The following is a 25,921-nucleotide window of genomic DNA, read 5'->3' on the forward strand; positions in this document are numbered from 1 at the left end:
GGTAAAGAAAGTATTACATGTCATTTAGCTGGATGAATAATAGCTAAAGAAAGTAAGTAAGAAAGTGTATGAAGTAACAAAGTGACATAGCTATATTCCTCAGATCTATCTTCTGGATCACCAGGGAAAAAGGTAAAAAACAATATCCGCAGATTCTGTTTTGTTTTGTTTATTGGACACATTATTGCAAAAATATTTCAAATATCAAGTTTCATATTTGTGAAAGATTCAAACTCTATGAACTCAAATGAAATAAGTCTCTTAATATTGTGAAATGTGAAATGATCAATAAATAGGACACACTGAGATCATAAATCAGACAGAAACTCTACAGCAGATTACTTGGTAACAGGTAATAGACGTTTATAACAGACGTCATGTTGTTATAAGCAGATCTAAGTGTTAATTCATGAAGTGGAAGCTGCTGTATTTACACATACTGAATTATAAGCTGTAATCATATAAGATATATAACTATATTATAGTCTGTTATAAATATTTACTACATGTTTATGTACTGATAATACATGCTAGACAGACTTTAACAGACTTTAGACTCATGGATATGTGGAGATGTAGAAGAAACTAAAAGTGCAGTTTGTTGTTTTTAATGTTGATTATTAACAGAAAGTTATCAGAAGTCAGAAGCAGACTGCTGCATCTACAGTAGCTTCAGACGGCTGTTATTATCTGTTCCCATGGTAACGGTCGCCGTTAGCGTGGCCAGGACCGTTCTGGTGTCTCTTCTTAACGGTTGGTTGTAAAATTGGTTGGTTAGGTTTAGGAAAAGATCATAGTGTGGGTTAGAATGATAATGTTTGTGGCGTTTAAGAACATTATGTAACCAACATATGTTGACATTTACACATTCACACTAGACATGAACACCGGTCTCCAGGGTGAAAGTTTGGAGTTTGTTTGACACATCCACCCCGACCCAAACTGTAGTGCAGAAGACCGCCCATCAGTAATGTTCTCAGTCATCGAATGGTTGTTATCAGACTCATAGATTTGGTCAGAAGAAAGTTATGAGAAGTCAGAAACAGCCTGCTGCATCTATAGTAGCTTCAGACGGCTGTTATCTGTTCCCATGGTAACGGTCGCCGTTACTTTTAACACTCTGGGAGTCCCATTGTGAGTGGTTATGTTTAGGATAATATCACATTTTGGGTTAACCCTTGTGTTGTCTTCCTGTTGACCATGCGACTTTTTCTTTTTCTGGGTCAAAATGACGTTTTGTCACTTTTCCCGAGGTTTTTTGTCACTTTTTTTACAACTTGTTGTGACTTTTTCAAATGTTTTTGTAAATTTTTTTCTGCACTTCTCTGAATTTTTTTTTTTTTTTTCAACGTCCTATCAATTTGGTCTTCAAATGCTATTAAATTAAATCAAACACCCAAATTCATTGAAAGCAGTGAACTTATCATTAATTTAACTTGTGAAGAGCGTTGTTGGGAACCATCCATGTTATTTTGTTTGACAATTTGGTTGACAATTGAAAGAAACAATAACTTCTGATATTAAAACTTTTTTGAAAATGGGTCAAATTTGACCCCGAGGACAACAGCAGGGTTAAAATACTAACATTGGTGGCGTCAAAGAACGTTACGTCATTAAGATTATAAAACAACCAATGTTGACATTTGGTTTCACACTCGCTCCCCGACCCTCCTCCTAATGCCGAGTTCTATTCTTTATACCACGTCATGTTACATCATTGTGGTCGAGCAGTTGCTCTGAGCGTTGACAATGGGGCGATCCACCTTACCAATGCATGATAATGCATAATCCTACTGATGAAACCTAGATTTCTGGCAAAAGTGTGCACACTTGAGGATAAAGTCCCCAAATTCTTCAAAAGTTGGTCAACTGAATTTTGGGGGGCCAAACAACACAACTTTTGTCTTACTCTCATTAAGTTGAAGAAAGTTGTTAGTTATCCAGCAATTATTGTCTTTCAGGAAGTGAAAAAGGGACTTTAAAGAGATTTTAGAGGCAGGTACAGCTGTGTGTCATCAGCATAACAATGATAAGATATGTTATGTTTGTGAAGAATGGAGCCCAATGGGAGCATGTACAAAGAGAATAAAATGCATGATAATGCATAATCCTACTGAGCCAACTAGGACGAAGAGTAGGGCCTGACCACCTGATATATCTGGTCTTGATATCAACACCCATTCAATCAGCTGAGAACATTCAGAGCGAGTGATGAGACTCTGGACTTCATGCAACAACAGATTCATTAAACAAAACTCTTTAAATCAAATCATTCAGACTAAACGAGCAGCAGGTAAGAGTTCAAAAGTTAAAGAAGAATCCTGTAGAATCAGCAGTGCTAACACCGTGTTCACAGAGAGCTCAGAGTCAGACGCTGATTACTTTTAAAGTTTGCTGAATGTTTTCAGAGAGTTCTCTGATTTCCTCTGCAGAGCGACAGGTTTTTAAGACTTTGGGATTTTTGTCTTCGTCCCTATCTTTAAGATGCGTTCTGAGTGTAAACTTGCAGAACTAGCATGAGTCAAATATTAATAATAAGAACCTGTTCTTACAGGCTCATTTTTTTCTTTCTAAAGTGCTGAAATGTTTTGTAAAATGTTTAAGTCACAATTCAAAATACAAAACACAGAGAGGAAAGTAAAATCTGGTTTTCATAAAGTGCCGTCCTCTTCTTCGCCAGTTTTCATCCTCAGACATCATCTTCATGTCGTCAGTTAGTCGTCAGCTTCTCTCTCACTGGGAGGGAAAGATCAGAGGTCACTCTCACATCCCTAACAAATGCTATAATCATTATGAATCATATTTCTCCATATCCGTATATCTGTATCAGTGTCTATGTGTATCTGTACCAGTGTATCTGTATCAGTCTATCTAAAGCTAACGGCTTCACCCACTGTGTGCAGCTGTGTTCGGGGGCAAAGGTCACGCCTCTCCCGGCTCGGTCCTGTGATCCACTGCTGCTGCCGCTGACCGACCTCTTCCTCATGATACCTGAACCACAAACACATTCATTTTATATTACAGAACAGTAGTAAGACTTTATCTTGGTCCATATCAGGAATACACATACAACAAATCAAAACAAAGCAAAAGAGATTTTTAACAAAGAAAAAAACAACAATCATCGTTGTTTAATCATCGGATTAAACAATTTATTTGTTAACGCTCTGTAGTGCATAGTTTCTGTCTCCCCTATAAGGAATTCTAAGCAATAACGACAAAACTGTTAGCGCGTCCACATGATACAAGCCTTCACCCTCCCTACATGTGAAGTTGACGGATGTACAGGAGCTCTATCTGTCGGTATAACTTTATTTTCTTGTTGTTGCAGATATCTTAGTTACAACATGATTGAGCTAGCAAAACAGTTTTATGTTTGTATGTGCGGTATTTTTCAGTTTGGGAAATCCCACAATCTCTACAAAGCTAACGTTAGGTTAAGTTAGCCGGCCTACTGAACAGGGAGGGTGTTATGGCTGTGTATGTTTCAGTTTCCCGTTTTATTTTGTAGTCTGTTTTCTCCCTTGTCATGTCTTGTTTTACTTCCTGCCTTGTGTTTTCCCGCCTTTGTGATTGTCTGCCCCACCCTGATATGTTACACCTGTTCCTGAGCCCTCGTGTAAACCGGTCCCTTGTTTCACCTCGTTACCTTGTGTATTTAGTCTCTGTGTTGTCTTTGTCTGTAGTCAGATCATTGTATTGTATTGTATTAGTGTGTGGAGTCTCTGTGTTCCCGTTTTTTTTTGCTTCCTGGACGTTTTGGAACTGTTTTGCCTGCTGTCTTCTGGGCCCCATTTCAGGTGCCGTGCACCACCACAATAAAAAAGGCAGCATGAATGGAGCCGTGATACTACGATTCACCATGGTAACAACCACAAACAAACTGGTCGGCGGAAATACTCATGCGCACAAACAGCGAGTTTAAAAAATGTATTCATGCAGATAACAAGCTGCGCTAAAATGCGCCTGATACAGACTGAATGAATGAATGAGGAAATGAGAGAGTTCTGTGTCAGAGGGAGGAGACTGAGAGAAGAAAACCTGCTCCCGACCAGGTTAGGGTCACAGACTCAGTTACCATAGTAACTGACTCTGAGGTGAAGTTACCATAGTAACTGTCTCTGAGGTGAAGTTACCATAGTAACTGACTCTGAGGTGAAGTTACCATAGTAACTGACTCTGAGGTGAAGTTACCATAGTAACTGACTCTGAGGTTAAGTTACCTCTCTTTCTGAAACAGAAAACCCAGAGTTTCCCTCATCTCAGGGTTAACTAACTCAGAGTTTTCACTAAACCTGCCTCCTGACACGGGGCCCAGGACTCCTTTTGTTGTATTGATTTTGTTTCATTAAATCATCAAGTTCACCACTACCCTGCCGTCTCTGTATTTGGGTCTGCCAATTCTCTGAATCCTGTTACAGAGGGACTAGAAATGCTTTTTTATTTTGAAAAGCTATTTGCCGCAATATGAATAGAATTTTATCGTACCTTATTTTGCAACAGAGTGTGAGATTTAACATCATGTTATTGGTATTTCAGTGATGTTAGCGGTCCTAACCGCGTCACTGTCATGCCAATAATGACGTGAAATCATTATAACTAGTTGATGTGTTTCCTCCTGACCTGTAGGGGGCGGCATGTCCAGTCTCTGCAGGCTGTTTTTGCGAGGAGGGTAGTTTCCGGTTTTGGAGAGGCGGCGGGGGCGGTGGTTCATCATGGCGGCCTGAGAGACGATACCAGGGGGTGGGACTTTACCCTTCCGCATGTACAGCTTCTCGATCTCTGTCTTCTGATTGGCCTGCAGGTTCTGCACCTCCGCCTGGTGTCTGGGATTAAAGTAATTAATGTGGGATTTTATTTGTTATGAATTCACCTTTTCAAGAAGAACGTGTTATACCTTTCAGTTATAAATTATAGAGAGTTAAATTATCTTTAAAATTGACGAACACGTTCAATTCATGGCTCAATTTAAATTTAAAACATAGTCCCATGGTAATCCACCGCTCTATTGCTCTAAAAATATTTGTATCGAACAATCACCTTTCCCGTAGCTCCTTCAGCTCCTCCCACAGCTCCTCGTTGTCGCTTTCTGATTCGTCGGAGCTGATGTAATGTGCCACGCGGCTCCGTGATTGGCTGAAGCTGCCGGCCAACCCCTCCCACAGGCCGACACTCAGCCGCCGATCCCTCCTTATCTTCCTGTCCTCCTCTTCCTCCTGTCCTCCAGAGTTGTCATGGTAACCATGAATTTGACCAGGTGGGGAGACCGTCACTGTGCTGACGCTGCTCTCTGATTCGCTCTGCTTCTCCGTGCTGCTCTCTGAGCTCTCTGATTGGTTCGACACAGAGGGAGGTGGGGAGTGAGTGGTGGGTATTGCCTGGTTGATGTGGCGGATCTCCTGATCAAGGACAGCGGGGGTGTCTTCAGATGCCGTCACCTGGAAACGACCAACGTTATGGACGGCCGGTTTCTTCACTGACAGAGAAACAGAAGAAGGTCTTTTAACAGCAGTAGAGGTGAACTTCGTCCTGCATGGGGGAGTAAGCCCTGACTGCATTATGCAGATCGAAGAGTGGCTCAACGTGGGTGGAGCTAAACGTTTGACTCCGCACATTTGCCCAATAGCAACCGGAAGAGGAAGAATGTGTGTCTGAGACCAGAGATTGTTTCCCGCGAGTCACATTTGCTTTCTCCGTTCTTCTTTTCCTAAACCCAACCCCGTTCTTCTTTTCCTTTTTTATAATTCAAATACCATTATTTATTATAATCTAATAATCATTATTCTACATTCTACAACGTGGGTTTTACGCCACTCTGTCCGTAGGTGGCGCCCGCGTGGAGTCAAGCGTTTAGATCTGCCCACATTTAGCCCAACCCTGGGCTGCAGTCAGGTGCAATTGGCATGGGGGGGGGTACAGGTGTGTCTTACCCTCGTATATGGGGGACAGTCTGGGTGACGATGCGACGGAAGAGGACACCTGGACAACACTGGAAGCAGAGACAGTCTGTGGACCTGTGAACCAGATCAAATGATCAGCGAGTCTGTTCAGTATGGTGTGATGTCACTTTGTGATGTCAGCAGAGACTCACCGTGAGGGGGCGGAGCTGAGCCAACCTTCATCTGAATAGAACTGAGGGGCTGAAATGAATGAATGAATGAATGAATGAATAAATGGATACCCCGACTACAGAAACCCGGTTTCTAAGAGGCGGACCATGATCTGGCTCCTCTAAACACTCTGAGCCTGGATAAACAGAAGTACATTTCCAGGATAAAGATGTCAGGCTTTGCCCATCACCTTCTGCTGTCAGTGTTTCCGTTCTCAAACTCTGTTCGCTTCGTGAAACAACAAACACCAAACTAGCAAGCTACACGCTAAAAATGTCAAGATTAGAAGAAGATGTGGACGGAGCAACAAGGCAGGCCTGCTTGGTTCTTTCAGGGAATGATTGTAAAGATTTATAAAGAATAGGTTTGGGCATTTCCTCTCTAGCTGGGACGTTTTATAACGAATAGATTTAGGGCATTTCCTCTCTAGCTGGGACTTTTTTTTATAAAGAATAGGTTTAGGGCATTTCCTCTCTAACTGGGACTTTTTTATAAAGAATAGGTTTAGGGTATTTCCTCTCAATCTGGGACTTTTTGGGACTGAGTGGTGGGATTGTTGTGGACTAAGTACACACGGAGATACACTGGTAAGAGCCAATTAGATTTAACCATGTATCAGCTAATTTAAATAACTCACATTACTGTGTTGTGTCAACAGTTAACTCCATTTAATATTGTATGTGACGTTTTCTTTAGTGGGGTGCAAATCTTCCATCAAAACGAGTTCCTTCCTGAGACTATTTAGACGAGCCACCGTCTCTGCGTCTGGAGCTCAGCGCCGCCCAAGACCATTGGGATTGGTATAAAAATGCAAACAACCCAGAGCGTTTTTGTCTCCTATCCCAGAATGCAATTGTGGTGTAGTCAGACGTTACTCCACAGCGCTGTGGAGATGGAGCTGGAAATGTGAGACTATTTCTAACAAACTCACCAGTCCCTGAGCGGCATCGAGAGTCCAGCCGGGCGGCGCCCCCTGCTGGCTGTTGGGGGCGGAGCCTGTCTGAGCGCTGAGGGGGCTGAAGGATGGCTGGGAGGAGAAAGGAGTAGAGGAGGAGGTATGGAGCTTAGGGCCCATGGATGAAGACATAGGGGGAGAGAGAGGGGATGGGAATGGGGGAGACACGGGCTGGAACGGGGGGGGAAAGCCCTGGTTGGGGGTCCCAGGTCGGGGCATGAAGGAGTGGGCCATACTCATGGCCAGTGAGAGGACATTGGCAAGAGAGAAGAGAGGCTGGTCAGGGGGGGGCCAGTGAGAAGGGGGAGGTGCTGAGGAAGAGGAGGAGGGGGTGAGAAGGGAGGGGCTACTGTGGACTTGGTTGAAATTGGGGGAGGAAGCGCTGTTGGGGGAATAAGGGGGAGACGGAAGGTTATACAGAGGAGGAGGGGCAGAGTCTGGATGGGGGTAATGGACGGGGTAGGGGAGGGGCTGATGGTAGGAAGCTGGAGACGGAGGGGGAGTAAGATAATTAACAAAGAGTTTAAACACATCAGATGGTCATGTCTCTCTACATTTATTTCTGTGATTTTATAAACTTGAAATCTCATTTATGTGTCAATGTGTCCGTTTTACACCAAAAATAGACTTTTTGCTTTTGTTTCATCTCTGTGTCCAGTGCAGAGACAGATGAAGGTCGTGTTCCAGACTGGAACCAGGAAAAACCTGCTAGCCATCGAATGAGAATAAATCCACCATCCAGTGTAGAGCTGCAACTACCGATTTATTTAAATGTCGATTAAAGCGTAACTCTCGCCAAAATGCAACCTAGGGTCTTTTTGTGAATGTACCTGAGTCAAACTGTAGTTTAAAAGCATATTTAGGATGGAAGTGTCACTTTTAAGATTGACCGTATTCTCGTTTTTGGGTCAAATGGCCTTTTGAATGGGAGTGCTAGGGGCACTTTGATGCTAGCCTCAAAATAGCTATTTTTAAACCACTAAGAAGGCTCAACACAACATGAGACTTTGCTCCAAGTATCACCAGGAGCTCTACACCTTAACCAAAGCATTGACAACATTGGTTGTGTACCCAGAGTTTACTAAAAAGAAAGGTTTTTAGCAACTTACGTTAGCAGTTGTTGTTTACGCTAGCCGCCATTTTTCCAGTCAAAAATAGTCGATCTCTGAATGTGAATGAACAGACTCCATAGGAGGAAATGTCATTCTTACATGAGGCTCCTTTTTCAACTACAAGGTCAATATTGTTTTTCACTAACGACAAAACAACTAATTATCCTTACATTTATATGGAACTAAACTTTTGGAGCTTTCCATCTTTACTCTCCTCCCTCGACTATTTTTGACTGGCTCCATAGACAGTGACCGGAAGAACAACCGCTAGAGGAGTTGCTGAAAACCTTTCTTTTTAGTAAACTCTGTGTACACAACCAATGTTGTCAATGCTTTCGTTAAGGTGTAGAGCCCCTGGTGATACTTGGAGCAAAGTCTCATGTTGTGTCGAGACTTCTTAGTCTTTTAAAAATAGCTATTTTGAGGCTAGCATCAAAGTGCCCCTAGCACTCCCATTCAAAATGCCATTTGACCCAAAAACAAGAATACGTTCAATCTTAAAAGTGGCGTTTATGTCCTGAATATGTTTTTAAACGAAAGTGAGACTCGGGTACATTAACAAAAAGACCCTAGGTTGCATTTTGGCGAGAGTTACAATTTAATGTGTGGATTATTGTCTGAATGAATGGATTAGTTGTCTGGTCTCTAAAATGTCAGAAAATGGTGAAAAATATGGATCAGTGTTTCCGAAAGCCCAATATGACATCCTCGGATGTCTATGTATTCCATTTACTGTCACAGAGGAGAAACTAGAAAATATTCACATTTACCAAGCTGCAACCAGATACTTTTTTTGGTGAGAATTGTGTTAATTTGTGTAAGTTTAATTATGACAGTAGCAAAAGTAAAAAAAAAAAAGAAATTAAAATGAAAGTGTTTCTTTAAATTTATATACAGTTTAATGGAAACAACGGAGGCCCCAGGACACTTCCCTGAGGGACCCCACATGTTGAAGACAGAGAACAAGAGTATTCATTTTTTTTATTCACTTTCCTTTAACTCAACATGTATTTGCTTCATGAATAAGTGAGGTGTTCATGTACCTGAGGAGGTGGGGAAAGACTGTGACCTCAGTGGTCTGGCAGAGGGCGTGGCATCAGGGCCGATGTAAAAGTGTCCGCCCTTCAAAGGTGAGGGTTCAACATCTGCAATGTCTGATGGGAAAATGCGTCCATAGATCAGTCTGCCTATCTTAGTCATGTAAAGATTAAATGACATGGATCGGATCACAACACAACAGTCAGGGGCTACAGCAGCTAATGCTACTTAATGCTAATTCCTAGATAGATGGATGAATAGATATTTTTTCCGTCTTTTCTTACCAGGAAGTGAAGACGAGGACGCAGTTTTGGACAGGCCCTGTGTCGGCAGGATCGGCTGAAGACAAAATGAAAATAACATTTAGAAAAAAGACCTCTCAGTCTACATCATTAAGATGAAATGATCAGACCGTTGTCAGAAAGTTTGACCAGTGCAGTACTCGATTAATCGTGAGTTAGATGTAATCTAAGAGTCTGTTCAGTCTTTATGTCAGTTTCTCAGTAGTGAGGATGATTCTGTTTTATATCTCAATGAACTGAATCTCCTCTGAAGACTTTGTATTGGACAGACTGGAAAGATGAACTGTTTTTTGGAAAAATATTCCTACACACACACACACACACACACGCACACACACACACACACACACACACACACACACACACACACAGAGAGAGACACACATACACACACACACACAGACAGACGGACACACACACACACACACACACACACACACACACATACCGTATTCTCGGGCGGCTTGGAGGCGTTCAGGTGAGATAACCTGTCGATGTCGGCTGGCTGCTGATAATGCATCATAGACTCGGCCTTCTTGATGATGTGATACATGCGGAGGATGAACCCTTCTCGCTCTATCGGCACAATGAAGTCTCTGTGGATCTGAACATAGACATGGCAAAGAGTTGCTAATCCAATCGAACATAGAGAACATTAACAAAAGTCAACTTCCTAACAAAATATTAAAGCATTGCAGCAATCATCTGTGATTGGCTGTCTGTGCTCACCATCACAGAGGCGATGTCCTCTGGATTGTCTCCGTCCAGGTCAAACTTAAAAGTGACCATCTTATTGTTGTGAGTCTGCAGCTGACACTCCACCACGCGGTCCTCCTGGTCTGACACCTGAACAAACAGCGTGTTATATTATTCACATTGTGGAAATGAAGCTGATGAGCTGCAAAGATGAATTGATTAGTTGTCAAGTTTTAAATGAACTTCTCTGATTCCAGCTTGTTAAATGTGAATATATTTTAATATATTCTCTCCTCTGTGACAGTAAACTGGATATCTTTGAGTTGTGGACAAAACAACAGATGAGGATGCCATCTTTGGCTTTGGGAAACACTGATCCACATTTTAGAGACCAAACAACTCATGCATCAACACATTCTCATGAACAGGTTCATATGATATCGTACAAAAAGTTATGCACACTAAAACGTATGATATACAAAAAAAAGGAGACTGCTGACTGGTCACTTGATATCGGGCTACAGAGCTCCGTGCAGAGCAGCAGTTGCTAATTGTTGAAGCCGCTACAGAGAAGCAGAATCAGCTTTATTGGCCAGGTTTGCGTAGACAAACAAGGAATTTGACTCTGGTAATCTTTGCTCTCAAAGTACTTAACACTTAACAGAGCTCCATCAGGTCAGTGGTAGTTGGTGGTTCAGCTATACCAGAATAGGTGACTGTGCACCAGGTACAGAGTTATGCAAGCTGCCGGTCATTTCGGCGGAGATTACGGTTAAGATTAGGCACCAAAACGAGTTAAATTTAAGAAAATATCGTGGTTTGTATTAAAACTCCCAAGGAACATACATTTCCTGGGTGAAAGTCTTGTTTTTCCCAGGAATCAAACTTTGCTCCCTGGTTTGAAAGTCTGTATGTTAATCAGACACACACATCTGAAAGATTTAGGGTCTGGCAATGAGTAATGAAAATGGCCCAACTTGAGGGGTGGCACCAGCGGAGCTAACTGGTAGGTTAAACTGTCGTCATCCGTTTAGCTCGGCTCTGGCCCGCCTATATAAGATACACCAATGGGATTGGTCGAGCTTGGCTACCAGGGCATAGTTAATGAGCATCATTACTTAATGCTTAATGAGCATCATTACTGAATGCCAGAGTGACTCGCTGAGCAAATTCAAATTGTGCTCTCACGAGAACTCTGGATTTCCAGGGTATCAATGAGGTGCACACAGCAAAAAAAAAAACGTGTTAATCAGATGAATTACAGTGCTTTACTTTTCGTAGCTTTGGAACGTATGGTTCATGAGAACAGGCTGAATCCATTCATCCATAAAATAATCCACACGTCAATCCACGGTGATAATATTCGATAGTTGCAGCCTTAAAAGATTACATCACCCCCGTGATTCTCAGACGAGCCCTCGCTTTCCCCCTGAACTGCTTCAAAGCTTCACGTCTGGTCACTTCCTGGTTGTCCTTGTCTGATTGGCCGTCACTCAAACCTGAGGTCACATCGGAGGCATTGCTACGTTACAGGAAGTGAAGAGACAAAAGATGGTACAACATTTAAATGTGAGGAAAAACAAACGATACAAAATGGGTTTATTGTGGTTTATTGAACATGTCTGTGAACTTTCTTTGCAAGGACTCTATGGTTTATGCGTTTCTTTTTTTATTCAGTTCTTATGAGGAATATATATATGTATAATATATTATATTATATTTGTCATTTCTCTATTGTGTTGGTTTTTAATGCCATACTGTAAAGCACTTTGAGCTGCATTTAAAATAAACCAAAATGTTATTATCATAATGAGGACCTTGAGAATGAGGTAATTTGTGGAGAATGTAGAATTAGTTTTAGGTCGAGGTGATATTGAAGAATGTGTAGAAAGTGTAGAAATAACGGTGTGTGTTTGTGTTACCTTTCAATAGGTGAAGAGAAGCCAGAAATGGATCCAGATGTCTGTCGCTCGGCATTTTGGGACACAGCGATGCTCTGGAGAAAACAAACAGAAACTTAAGATCTACCTCCCGATGATGACCTGTTTGTTTTCCCATGATTCCTAGGGGAATCCCCCCCCCCAGAAGGTCAGTGAGACGACTCAGAGCTGATCATCTAAAGCTTTTTTGTGTCAGTCCTTCATGATGTCCTCTAGAGGGCCACATCTTCAAACATTAACAGGATATCAAACACTGGAACCTCAGACATCTGAACTGGGTTGTCTTCTCTAAGAACTGTTAGGTTATATTTCAATTATTAATAACTATAAATTAGACTCATGTAGTCATTACAAGGGTACCCGCGGGGTCCTAAAAGTCTTTCAAAAAGTCTTAAACTTACTATTCTAAAAATAAGGCCTTAATGGTCCAGTGTGTAGGATATTCTTCCATCTAGCATTGAGATCATATATCGCAATCAACTCTCTCTCGCCACGCAGTTCAAAGTACGTATTACAGCTACGGTAGCCTTCACGCTTCAAAAAGCGAAGGTGTACAGAAGGCCGTCTATCTTAATACATCCATGCCGTCTATCTGCCGTGGTTGTTGGAGTGCATGCATGAGTGCGTGTTGGAGAGTGGCGCTGACGCGCGCTTCACACCACAAGCGGGCACGCGTGCCACCCGACGGAAAAGAGAAAGAAAGAAAAGGAGACTGCAGCGGTCCGTCCGGAGAGTAATTAACTAGTTGGGATTTGGTGTGTGCATCTAAAGCAGCAATGTTCACGCTTTTTTTCTGATGATGCCAGTCTCTTGCTCTTTTTAATATCCGTTCCTGTTCCAGAAATGTACTTACTTTTGGAGGTATTGTGTTCTAACAAAGTAGAACTACAGCTGTGAGTGAGAATGTCTGGAAAAAAGTGCTTCAAAATGTACTTGAATTTAATTTTGTAATGTCTGTCTGAACATGGCTGAGATAATTAAGAGATTAACAGCATGAACACTACCAGCGCCCTCTGTGGACACAATGAGTACTGCAACTTGAGCAACAGCAACAGTGTGAAACACCCCCTGCCAAAACGTAAGTCCCGCCCCCTGCTCACCTTTGGGAAACGCAGCACAGGAAGTGGCGGAGGTTTGGATTGAGCCCGCCTCACATGGGGAGGAACCTTGAGCTGAGGGGTTTCCTGAGCCACGGGAGCAGGGGCAGAATATAGGGGGTGAATGACTGGAGGGGGCATGGCTTCAACCTTCTCCGGGATGCCCGAGGAGCTGAAGGAGCTGTGCATCTCGCCTTCCGCTGCCACAGAATATGAATTAAGTTATTGTTATAAAATTTAAATAAACAATAACTTTACAAACAGGTTCCAAAGTTAGCACCATCTTCCAACCAAATGCTGGTAAAATATGCCTGTGGCTGGTAGATTTGCTTCACTTTCCTGCCAAAAAACAATGCAATTATCAATTATCCATTGAGTGGCTGGTAAAATGTACTAGTCATTTGGCTGGTGGACAAAAAAGTTATTTTCGACCCTATTTACAGATACAATGATAACGTGATTATAATACAATCCTGACATGTAGCAGAAGAGTATGAGGTCTGTCTGGCTGTCTTGTTGTCGTTCTCGTCTCCGTCTCCTCCCATCCGACTGGAGACGCTGCTGATCACAGAGTTCACCGGGCTGCTGGTCAATGATGTCACCGTTACCAATGGGACGGGGGGCGGAGCTTTTATCCAGGGAGCCATGTCCTGCTGTGAGTTTAAAAATATCCAATGTATACTGTATATTTGTTAATTTATTTGAATCTGATTTAAACTTTTATCACTATCACTTAAAAACCATAAGGTAGGTGTGTAGCTGTAGCCTCAGTCACACCTGATTGGTCACCCTCCCGGCAGCAGACAAACTCGTGGCAGCCGCGGGTTCAGGTGTTAGGAGGGTGGGGTCAGACTCCTCCAGCAAACGGCGCTGTTTCTCCCGCTGGCGCTTTATGGCCGTCACTCGGTTTCTGATCGCCTTGGCAACCAGCACGTAGTCCGCCTCACACACGAACCCCAGCACCACCTGAGAGACAGAGACATGTCTGTTTACTAGAAAATGTTTTCACTGCTTGTTTTCCTGTTTGGTTTTAGTTTCCAATAAAATGTGTCAAACTCAAGTCCTGTGGGGACAAATTTTGATCCGGCCCGCATATAAATTTAGGTTGGCAATACATTTTTTGCCTGCCTGCCTAATTGTGCACCAAACCAAAAACAAGGAAAACTGTTTTTCAAACTATAATTGAGCGACAATCACAGCAGAGTTTGGCAGATATGCCGACTTTGAAACTTTGCATATTCAGGCTGTGAAACAGGTTGTTGTTAATCAGCTGTGTGGTTGCTACTTTAAAAATATGTAATTATTGCTTTGCTTGATTATCTAAACTCTGTGGTGGCTAAAGAACTTTTTACTGACTTTTTAAGGGCTTTATGTCGACCAAACTGTAAGAGAGAAGACTATACGAGAAATGCAGTAATACCTTAAAAAATATGTACATTTTCAATTAAATAAAAGAATGTCAGTAAAATACACATCTGTTCCTGGATGTGATTCTTGTTTAGTTATTGAAAGTGCTTTAAGTCAAGGACAAGAATATAACAGCATAACATACAACATAAAGAATAAAACATAGAATACAGTAAAATCAGAAAAGGTTATAGAAACAGGAGATTAAAATGTCACACCGCTACCATGTATTAAAAGACATTCTTAATAAATAAGTTTTGAGTTTGTGTCTAAAAAGAGCTACATCTAGAATAGTGCAAATGTCAGGAGGTAACCTGTTCCAAAGTCTCAGGGCAGATCACCCCACAGTTTGTACCATGACATTGGGCTCTCTAAAACCAGTTGATTTGATGACGTAGGTATGTGGCGTAATGACTTGTGCTCGTGAAGGGTTAAAATCTCAGAGAAATACTCTGGGGCCAGGCCATTAAAGACCTTGAAAACAAACATTAATATCTAAAAATCGATTATAAAACGCACCAGGAGCCAGTGGAAGGTGTAGAGAAAAAAAACTAGAGTAGTGTAAAGAAAAACTACCATCTCCTGGGCGACCTCCTCCGGGACGTCTTTGTACAGCTCGAACAGGAACTCGATGGCATTGTTGTCTTTGTATTTCCCGTGGAGCTTTTTGTTGTGGTCCATCCTGAGCCAGAGCTTCAAGGCTGCCTTCACACCATCTTCATCCTCGGCCAGATCCACGTGGACGCCCTGCTGCTCCCCCTGCTGCTCCTGGAAGAACCGGTGATCCAGCAGGTCCTGAACCGTGAACCTGCGGCAGAAAACCAACAAACTGAGTCCACTATAGCTGAAGCTTTAAGATTATAGATATACTGAAAAAGGACCATGTAAACAACGACCTCCCGCAGCCACCGGGAGTTAAAGGTATAAATTCTACACTGTGGTTGGTCACGTTACCTCTCATTGCTGTCGGTTCGGATGCATCCTTCAATGATCTCCTTTAGCTCAGGGACTTTAACTTTGAAGAAGCTGTCTGGTTTGACTCCCTGAGAAACAAACAGTCAGTCAGTCAAACATGTAGCCAATTACAGAAGGTAGACGGCAAACATACAGTCATGACATGACATGTGAGCAAAGATGGGACGTAGAAAGCACTCAGCTGGATGGATCCTTACGTTGGTGACTTTGCGGTAGATCTGGGCGGCATTCTGACACTCAGAGTACGGATACTCTGACGTTGCCATCTCCAGGATGCACATGCCGAAGGCGTAAACGTCCACAGCCTCATCGTACTTCTCCTCATACATCTCTGGAGCCATGAACTCTGGGGTGCCTACATGCATCACATCAGAAACTTACAACACCTGCGTAAAGACCAACAAGTCCTCCAAACCATCCACGTAAGAGTCTGACACCTTACGCCATTTTTCTGTTTGTCTCCTGGTCTGACAGTAGAAGGGAGCCTCTGTCTTGTCTAAATCTATTAGGATTTATTTATTTATTTATTACATTTTAGAACATGGCAGGGGAACCAATCATAGATCAGGGTTTTCGGATTTATTTTTGGTGCAACCAAAGACACAGCAACTCTTTGTAAAAGTTTGGAGATATGTTCCTCTCTGTATACTGTATACTGAACGCCGACAGAAACGGTCCCTGTTTGGTTAAGTTTAGGTACATAAACTACCTAGTTGACAAAAAGATGGTGGTTTGGGTTAAAATCAGTTGAAGTTAAAATCCTGAAGATCACCATCTGACGCAGAATTTGACGTAGCTCATTTTGTTCCCTAAAGTTTAAAAAACTCTCTGTTTCCTTTTCTTTTCTAACGGGACATGAACCCCGGTCTCCTGGGTGAAAGTCCCTGGAACAAATCACTTATGTGGGCATTTTCGGGGGGGGACAGTCTTGTTAAAACACAAAATTGTTACCCTGCTGGCTCTCCACATTGCTTGTTCTTACCGATGACACTCTTTGCGAACGAGGCCTTCTTGAGCGTGGCGAGGCCCAGGTCTCCGATCTTGACGGAGGCGGTGGGTCCGGTGATGAACACGTTGTCACACTTGAGGTCTCGGTGTATGATGGGGGGGCAGCGCGAGTGCAGGAAGTGCAGCCCCTTCAGGATCTGGAAGCTCCAACGTTGCAGCAGCTTCAGCTTCATCTGACGGAACCGGCGCAGGTACCTGACGGGATTTAAAGAGACACACCTGTTCAACTCCAGTGTTTTGCCTTGGTTTGTAGAAGACTTAGGTGCACGTATTTGCTGTGTGTGTGGAGGGGGTTCTCCCTCAAGAAAATGTTTTTTTTTACTGATAAAATATGCAGTTTGACAACTTTTTGGACCATTATTATTGGAAAGGGTAGAGCAGATAATGAATGAATAACGTTCAAGAAACTTAAAGTCAAAACTTGCTAAAGAAGTTCAATGGGGCCCAAATGCAATCGTTAGATCTAAAAAAATAGTAATTTAGTTAGTTGTGATGTTCACATTGATTTTACTTTGATTTGGCTTAGGTGGTGCTTGAAAACGTTGGTGCTGCACCTAAACCTAAATGGTAGGGAAAACCCTGAACTCAGGCGAGCTCGACCAGGGGCGGCCGAGGGACTTAGGCTCCATCTCCACTGCTACGTTTTGGTTTTTAAGTGTTTCAGTTTTGAGCGAAAGTGTTTTTATCTCCAGTAGAAGAACTAATCTCTGTTTAAACTAACACGCCCAAACCAAAATATCATCAACATTCTGGTATACTGGTCATAAACAGGAGGCAGCGTGGAGACTCTGCCCCCTGCTGGTAGTTGCCATGGTAACATAGGTAGCTTTAGTCTCAGAGAACGAGACATTGAGACCGATAAGACCCAATCAGGAGGAGAAACATTGACGTCAACGTCCGTGTTGCCAAAGGTCTCCGTTTGCGGCCGTTGAGACTGCAACACAACCCCGCAGATTCCAAACCAATACGGGTCAGAAGTGGTTCCAATGTCTCCGGTTTAGGGGCTCGGAAACACCAGAGCAGGGGGAATGAGAGGGGGAAACACCAGAGCAGGGGGAATGAGAGGGGGAAACACCAGAGCAGGGGGAATGAGAGGAGGAAACACCAGAGCAGGAGGAATGAGAGGAGGAAACACCAGAGCAGGGGGAATGAGAGGGGGAAACACCAGAGCAGGAGGAATGAGAGGGGGGAAACACCAGAGCAGGGGGAATGAGAGGGGGAAACACCAGAGCAGGGGGAATGAGAGGGGGAAACACCAGAGCAGGAGGAATGAGAGGGGGGAAACACCAAAGCAGGGGGAATGAGAGGGGGGAAACACCAGAGCAGGGGGAATGAGAGGAGGAAATGTAGCAGAAGATTTTCCTTTTTAAACCAAAACGTAACGATTAAAAACGATTATGGGACATTCAGGAACTCACGTCTTGAGCGTCCCGGACGTCATGAGCTCGGTCACCAGCACGAAGCCCCTCAGCATCTCCAACTTCCAGGAGTCGTAGAATCGGACGATGTTTGGATGCTGCAGAGCTTTCAGCATCTCCACCTCCTCTGTGAAGCGCTGACGCTCCGTCCGGCTCAGACAGTGACTCTGGGATCAGAGACCAGTAATGATACACATGATTCACCGCTTCCATTAAACACACAATAAGCACAATAAAATAAGCAAACATGTTATAATAATGTAAGCTGACAAAGTAAAATGAAACAAAATAATGTAAAAATAACAATAATTAATTCAATTAAATTAAAACCTAAAAGTTGAGTAAAATAAAATATAGAATGAAAATAAAAAATAAAAACTGGTGTCTTCCTGAGACAATATATGAAGAATTAATAAACAGTTTTTAATTCAAATGACGTTCTTTCTCAGCATAACTAACTAATGTACAGTGAGTTAACATTATCAGGAAACAACAGATCAATGATCATTCAGCAGCAGGAAGTTCAAAACATTGAAATAAATATTCAGTTTTTCCCCGACCCAGAGAATAAGAACCATAAACACAAAGCAGGAAATGTATCACAGAGAGCCGACCGTTGACCTCATTTACTGTGTTTAGAATTACTTTAGTAACATTTTGATCTCTCTCTCTCTCTCTCTCTCTCTCTCTCTCTTTTTTTTATATATATATATTTATATATATATTATCTATATTATATTATTATATATTGTCTATGAATATTTTGGCTGTTTCTTTAGCATATTTGTTTAGTGTGAGCTGTTATCAACATCAACCAGCAGCTGTCTATCAGATACTGTGTACGGTACGAAAAACTGCAGAGTCACTGCAAACACTTTATCTCTCTCTCACACACAAACACCCTTTAGCGTTTAGCTTAGCGCAGCGCCATGAAACCATAAACAACACTGGCTTGGCCTCGTCATCCTCCCCAGCTCCACCGTCTCGTCAAAAATCTTCACATCCGGTTGCAAAAAAAAATATGGCAAGGGGCCAAAATGCCAGAGATTGTCTCAGCAAACTCTGGTTCATGGTTCTTGCCTCACCATACACTCACAATATTATACATTGTTTTGTAAATGTAAACAATTTCATTGGTCAACACTACACCTTGCAGTATATTGGATGGGGAATTTTGACAGTGTTATTACTATGGGTGTAGTCTCGCCTTGCCAGACCAACCACAACTGCAGAGTGGAGGAGGGTCTGGCTAGTCCACACAGCATTCCTGGAGAAAAACATGCTCTGGTTTATTGGCATTTCTTTAGACCAATCACAATAGTCTTGGGCGTCATGCAAGAGAAATCTCAGATTGGACAGACTCTGCACTTGTGTACTGATATCCAAGACAACTTCAAACCTTGACAAGAAATAGCATAACATTTCAATCTCACGAGATCTCGTTACACCTGTAGCTGTTACAAAAAAGCGCAGAGGATTCAGGAGCACACAGACGCAGCCTGGGTGAAGCAGTGAGCAGGACATCTGTCCGAGCAACAATAGCTTACACTTTGAGCAGAAGCAGAGCCAATCTTTGGTGCGAGCAGTGGCTGTTTGAGTGTGAGAGCGAGGTTTTGAGGGAAAGCATTACAAAGGTTTAGTAGTTTCACCGATTACTCAAAACACGTGCCACTTGCTCATCAGAAAAATATTTACACGCACAGGGTTTCCCGCAGAAAATTTGTTAGTTAAGGTGGTAGGTTTGCCATCTGACAGGAGGGGGTCAAAAAAAGTGCTATAACAATTTTACTGGCATAGCTCCCATTATCCTCCGTGATCCTCTCTTCCACTTTGCCCGACAACTCTTCTCCAAAACAAACAGCTCTGAGATAACAGAGCTCAGCCCATAGCTTCACTCACTCCAGCAGATAGTATGCGTGAAATAAAAACAGGACACGTTATTTCACCGTGAGGAGTGTTGACTACACTAACTAACCGTGTGTTGTGAACCGCATGTAGTGATTAAAGAAAACAGACAACAGCTGTGTCTCAAAGACCGGGCAGCAGCAGCCGGGACGTTGAGAATCCACCGTGAGAGGTGATGATAGTTCAGTCACTTCCTCATGTATTCACGTTGAAACAAGAGAAGAAAGCCTCACTGATGTGAAGAACAGGACAGAGATACATATAGAAATGTTCTCTGCCCACCGTATGCCAATGCTCCAGTAAGTCCATCACCCTGTCTCTGCCCGGGCGGCGGGCATGCCCCAGCTGCCCGCACATTTGTTGACAATTTCCGACGCACACGCGACGGTGAAATGGCGATTTATCCCTTTAAATGTGAATAAACGACAGTTACACTCACCGCCAGCAAATGCTCTTTCCGTTATGATTGGTGGTATCTTTACAACTCGCCGTTACCTTGTTTCCTACAGACAGTGTTGATGCAACTTGCGGTTATATATATATATTTTTTTGAAGACTCAGTTAAGGCGGCATGCGCGTGTTGTTAAGGCGGGCCGCCTAAACTGGAAAGTGCTGCGGGAAACCCTGACGCAGATGGAGCAGAATTGGGAGCAATTTGGGGTTCAGTGTCTTTCCAAGGACACTTTGACATGGATAGTGCAGGGCCAGAAATCAAACCTTCCTACCGACCTTCTGATCGGTAGTGTCACGGCGTATACGTCTTTTCCTATTGGCTGTTTGGTCTACTACCAGGCCGAGGGGGCCGGCTTACCTGCATCAGAGTTTACTAAAGCGGAAGTTAAGGACAGACTGGGACAGTCGGGAAGGAAGCCATGTGTTTCAGAATGGATCCTCTCTTCCCCATCAGGTTCAAATGATAACAAGATCATATCTCATTTCCCAGGGTTGTGGTTAAGGCCTGCAAGTAGATGTGTGTGTGTGTGTGTGTGTGTGTGTGTGTGTGTGTGTGTGTGTGTGTTACCTGCAGCTCACACCAGGCCACCTCCACGGTGGTCTCGGTGTCGAGTCCTCTGTAAACCGTCTTGAACGATCCTCGTCCGATCTCGATGTTGAACTTGAGGAAGCGTCCGTCCGGAGACGAGGCCACCGCCTGCGTCTCCTCTTCATCTCGCTCCTCTTCCTTCTGTTGCCACAACGCCGCCGCTGTCTCCTCCTCTGAGTCGAAGCTCACGTCCTGATTGGCCAGAGGGTTTGCCACAGCATCTGGTTGGACGGCGGAGTGGTCGTCAGCGGTCCAGGGCAGCATCGTCTTCCTCAGAGACGCCGGTTCAAACCCCTCGCTGTGATGTCAGAGGAGTCAGTGGAGCCACCGGAGAGCGATAGATCGATCAAACTGGAGTTGGAAACAAAAATGTTAAATTGAAAGTTATAATATAATGAATAATCATCAGCAGTTTTTAATCATGTATATTTATTTAAAAATGCTATTATTAAATTATTATTCATGTCATTAAGGTTGTTTTTTTTCTTTATTTTAGAATTGTTTTACGTATTTTAGTTTTCTTACCTTTTTGTGGATGAATTTTAAAACTGTTTTCTTTTTCTTTGCTAAAACTTTGAGCTACGTTTTGGTACAACTGACCCACAGAGTCCACATCCTAATAGAGTACACCGGAGTCCAGAAGTCCCCATAAAGTCCTGCTCATCTACAGGAAAACCTCTTCAAACCAACAAGATAAAGTTCTTCATGTTGTGATCAGAGCTCACGGTGTCTAAGAGCACGAGCTTTATCAGCAGAGAGCAGACGGCACGAGCTGCAGCAAGCCCCGCCCACCAGACACACACACACAGACGTTTCTTTTACAATGGTGGCCTACTGGAAAATCCTTTTTGGCCCTTTTGGGGATTTTTTTGCTGCTAAACTTTGAATGGCCAATGGACAAAATGTTTGCAAGGCGTGGGGGGGCGAGGCGGATTTATAGCAGTATGTTGGATCTACGACGATGTGAGGATTTAAACGTCTTTCTAGCATGTCTCTTTGAGAGAATAGCAGAGCCGGTGTGTGTGTGTGTGTGTGGTAGACAGAGTGGGAGAGCGACGGGGATTAGCTTCGGAGCGGGTACCGACTCGGTGAACAAAGTGTCTCCCCTGTTCTTTCTGACCACGGTTGGAAATCTGTGGCAGGAAGTTTACCCTCCCCTTGATTTGATGTTTTTTTATGGAGGGAAACCCAGAAATGAGTAGAAAAAACTGACGCTACAAAGGCACGGCCAAATGGCCCAATCCCAATTGTTGAGGTCTACGTTGTTGAGACGTGTAGTTACATTTCAGCTCATTAAAACATTGTCACAACTAAAAAAATACAACAGGTTCTTCTGAAGTTTATTAAATAGCTTTTATTTCCTTTAAAGTGCCCATATTATGATTATATATTATATTATATATTATTATGATTTCTGGGATTTGGGGTGTTATTTTGTGTCTCTGGTGCTTCATACAAACTTTGAAAAAAAAACATCCATGGTGTTTAGAGTGAGATACGGTTTCTGAATGTGTCCTGCCTTCAGTCTCTGGCTGAGCTGGTCAAAATCTGCACGGCTTTCTACGTCACTAGCCGAGACGAGGGGGCTAACCGTAGCATGCTAGCGCTAACGGTTAGCCAGCTCGTTCTCAATGGTAAAACACTGCTACAACACACACTAGTTCACCATAATCTACAAAAGAACTACTTCCATGTCCCTGTTCTGCAGGTACTCCACACAAAGTTGAAAGTGCGCCCTCGTTTAGAAGAAGTCTCCCGGCTAATCCTGCCTTGTCCAGACCAAAGTTAGAGAAAAAAGCTAGCTAGCTCATGTAATCCTTACCTAGCTACTGAGCATGTGTGACTCCCAACAAAGATGTTACAGAAGTGAGAGGTCTCACTCTGTAGCTAAAACAGAGACCTGAACACAGGGTGAAAAGAGGAGCTGCAGCAATGTGCAGTACCTGTACTGATTGTGGTGAACAATGTACGATAAAAGAGACTTCAGATACAGTATTAGGGGACCACTAAGGTCTATATAAAAGAGACTTCAGATACAGTATTAGGGGACCACTAAGGTCTATATAAAAGAGACTTCAGATACAGTATAGGGGACCACTAAAGGCTATATAAAAGAGACTTCAGATACAGTATAGGGGACCACTAAGGTCTATATAAAAGATACTTCAGATACAGTATTAGGGGACCACTAAGGTCTATATAAAGAGACTTCAGATACAGTATTAGGGGACCACTAAGGCCTATATAAAAGAGACTTCAGATACAGTATTAGGGGACCACTAAGGTCTATATAAAAGATACTTCAGATACAGTATTAGGGGACCACTAAGGTCTATATAAAAGAGACTTCAGATACAGTATTAGTAATACGTGCACTTTAAATTAAACAAATATTTTTGTTCAAGATCATACAAACCTGTTATTAAGAATGTGTTGTTGCACACAAAATGTATCAAAACCACGGACCTGACATTGTCAAATTGCGAAAGTGTAATGTAAAAATGCCAAGAATGCAGTACAGGGAAATGGAGAAGTACCGAGAAGGGGAACATGTCCTCAGACAGTCCTTATGTTGTGTGTGTGTGTGTGTGTGTGTGTGTGTGTGTGTGTGTGTGTGTGTGTGTTTGTGTGTGTGTGTGTGTGTGTGTGTGTGTGTGTGTGTGTGTGTGTTTGTGTGTGTGTGTGTGTGTGTGTGTGTGTGTGTGTGAAGGCAAGACTTATACAAGCAATGGGGCTTACAAAAAAACACGCTAACTGATCTTTGGCCAGAATTAAAGCCTCACTTGTGCAACTTAATTGTAACATTTTTTATATATATTTTAACGAATGTTTTCACTGGATCCTGATTTGAACATGTCTGTAACCATGAACAGGATAAGAAGTTCAGAAAATACAAGATGACAATTTTAAAATCACATCCTATGAGGATAACAAATTAAACTCATACTGTTAGCCCCATTATTCTGAAACATAGATACCTGCACTTAAAAAATGCACTTTTGTAAATGTGTGAACAACAAACGATACCAAAATAACTCACATCGCTGACTGATGACAAAAAAGGAACTATTTTTATCTTTATTTATTTTTTGTATTAATTATTATCTAAAGTTGAGCCAAAGCTGCCGCTGAGGTCATGTTTCTGAGAATCTCTATTGGATAAAGTAATGAATAATTTCTAATAATCTAGTAATAATATTAATAAGTCACAACACTTATCCTCTTAAATCTCTCAGAACAAAACAATTTCTTACACACACACTGTTTATTGCATCCTGTCTAGGGCTGCAACATATATCTTCTTTTTTATCAATCAATATCAACTTGCACAATAAACACATGACAAAAGGCTGGGACATATCGCCAAAGACACTCAGAGTCTTTTGTGTTAGTTGAAAGAAAATATCAGCAGGAAACTGCACTTTAAAATGTAATCATCATTCTTTTAGTGCTGCCTTTTATATTCAATTCAATGTTTAATTTGGTCAATAAAAGAAGTTGAAAATGATTTCCTTTCATTAGTTTTAAACTCAACGAGCAGTTTGTTGTATTTTAATTCACTTCAGTTCAATTCCGTTTTATTTACAGTATCAAATCACAACAGGAGTTATCTTACGACACTTTACTGGTAGAGTAGGTCTAGACCACATTCTATAATTTACAAAGACCCAACATTTCCAGTAATTCCCCCAAGAGCAAGCATAAAGTGCGACAGTGGCGAGGAAAAACTCCCTTTTAGGAAGAAACCTCGGTGTCGAGAAAACCTTCTTTTAGGGAGAAACCGACAGACCCAGACTCTTGGTAGGCGGTGTCTGATGGTGCTGGTTGGGGGTTTGATGAACAATGGCAATAACAGTCACAGTAAAGATAATGGAACAGTGACCAGAAATAGAAGTCGTAGTAGTTCATGACATAGCAGGGCACTGCAGGGCGTTACAGGACGTAGCAGGGCACAGCAGAGCTCAGCAGGGCGTAGCAGGACGTAGACGTAGCAGGGCACATCTTCATGGTTGACTCAGTGTTCAGCACTTTTACTGCAGGAATGTTCTTGTTTCAAACCAGCGGGGGTCTTTCTGTGTTCAGCAGCATGTGTTTGCATGTGGTTGTGTTTACTTACAGTACAGTCACGATCTCTCCCATGTCCGTGTGGGTTTCCTTCCTTCCTCCCACAGTCCAGACATGTTGAACAGGTGAAACATTGAATCTAAACAGTCTGTAGCTGTGAAGCCTATCCGGCTTCACTTCTCTTCTCCTAAATAGTGTTATAGCTCATTAGTATATAAGTCAAAACGTTATCACAATATAATTATATTATGTTTATTACTGTGATTTCACCAGTGCCTTCCTCTGATTCAGTCCTTCCCCTTCATTTATTTATTATCCTAGTTGTGCACAACATATTATCATGTGCAAAACAAGAATAGACAGGTACAGGTACGGATTTACCTACAGTATGTACCTTTGGAGCCTAATAATAACAGTAAATTAACCAATTATTATCATCTCCAGGAGCCCGTTTTTACAGCAGAATGAGAATAAACCCAAAGTTATATTATTTAGTCCAAAGCATGAAACCTATCTGCTTTATTTCGTCTTGTCAAGTAGTTTTAATCAGGCAGTCCTGCCTTATTTCCTGACTCTTAACAATTTTCTGTGTTTGACCTGGAGAAAGTTAACAGGCTCTGTCTATTGACTCTCTATTGATTGATATTCTTTCTAACTTCACCTTAAAAAAACACTCTTACTTGTTGGCTTTTAACTGTGCCAAACATGTTCTTCTTAAGCATTACTGTAAGTAATCTGCTGTTTATGAAATACATACTGTATGTTTTGATTTTGTTATTGAATAAAATGTTATTAGCAACAAATGATCTCATTCAATTCAATTTCATTAATAGTATAAAATAACAAGAGTT

General features: G+C 42.3%; 1 protein-coding gene and 1 long non-coding RNA gene across 3 annotated transcripts; one reads left to right on the top strand and one right to left on the bottom strand.

The window, feature by feature from the left end:
* Positions 1–2,013: 2,013 nt before the first annotated feature.
* Positions 2,014–21,777, bottom strand: LOC116055138 (serine/threonine-protein kinase WNK4-like). 2 transcript variants are annotated; one of them, XM_035997027.1, is made up of 23 exons: positions 21,531–21,777; positions 20,985–21,356; positions 18,059–18,225; positions 16,615–16,835; positions 15,830–15,987; positions 15,612–15,700; positions 15,234–15,465; positions 14,028–14,216; positions 13,729–13,903; positions 13,254–13,450; positions 12,136–12,209; positions 11,609–11,735; positions 10,247–10,363; positions 9,966–10,121; positions 9,500–9,554; positions 9,221–9,331; positions 7,042–7,550; positions 6,092–6,140; positions 5,931–6,014; positions 5,041–5,476; positions 4,624–4,826; positions 2,895–2,991; positions 2,014–2,736 (listed from the first exon to the last, which is right to left on the bottom strand). In XM_035997027.1, exons 2-23 carry the CDS (start codon positions 21,267–21,269, stop codon positions 2,715–2,717), a joined length of 3,753 nt encoding a protein of 1,250 aa, XP_035852920.1. In that variant the 5' UTR covers positions 21,270–21,356; positions 21,531–21,777; the 3' UTR covers positions 2,014–2,714. The 2 variants fall into 2 exon arrangements, with proteins under 2 accessions (XP_035852920.1, XP_035852921.1); XM_035997028.1 differs by lacking the exons at positions 2,014–2,736; positions 2,895–2,991; positions 4,624–4,826 and having other exon boundaries at positions 5,311–5,438.
* On the top strand, positions 14,513–25,810 carry LOC118494169. Its single transcript, XR_004896262.1, has 3 exons — positions 14,513–14,524; positions 20,264–20,266; positions 25,674–25,810. It is a non-coding gene; the product is annotated as an uncharacterized LOC118494169 (long non-coding RNA).
* Positions 25,811–25,921: the final 111 nt, after the last annotated feature.

Source organism: Sander lucioperca, chromosome 21 (genome assembly GCF_008315115.2).
Source record: "Sander lucioperca isolate FBNREF2018 chromosome 21, SLUC_FBN_1.2, whole genome shotgun sequence".
In the NCBI taxonomy this organism is placed as follows: domain Eukaryota; kingdom Metazoa; phylum Chordata; class Actinopteri; order Perciformes; family Percidae; genus Sander; species Sander lucioperca.

Excerpts from the sequence above, each read along its gene's own strand:
- LOC116055138 (XM_035997027.1), bottom strand. The coding sequence starts at position 21,269 with ATGCTGCCCTGGACCGCTGACGACCACTCCGCCGTCCAACCAGATGCT. Across the intron at positions 14,217-15,233 it reads AGGAGGTCGCCCAGGAGATG|GTGGTGCTGGGGTTCGTGTG; the intron begins GTAGTTTTTCTT and ends TCTGTCTCTCAG. Across the intron at positions 7,551-9,220 it reads GTCTTTCCCCACCTCCTCAG|CTTCCTACCATCAGCCCCTC; the intron begins GTACATGAACAC and ends CTCCGTCTCCAG.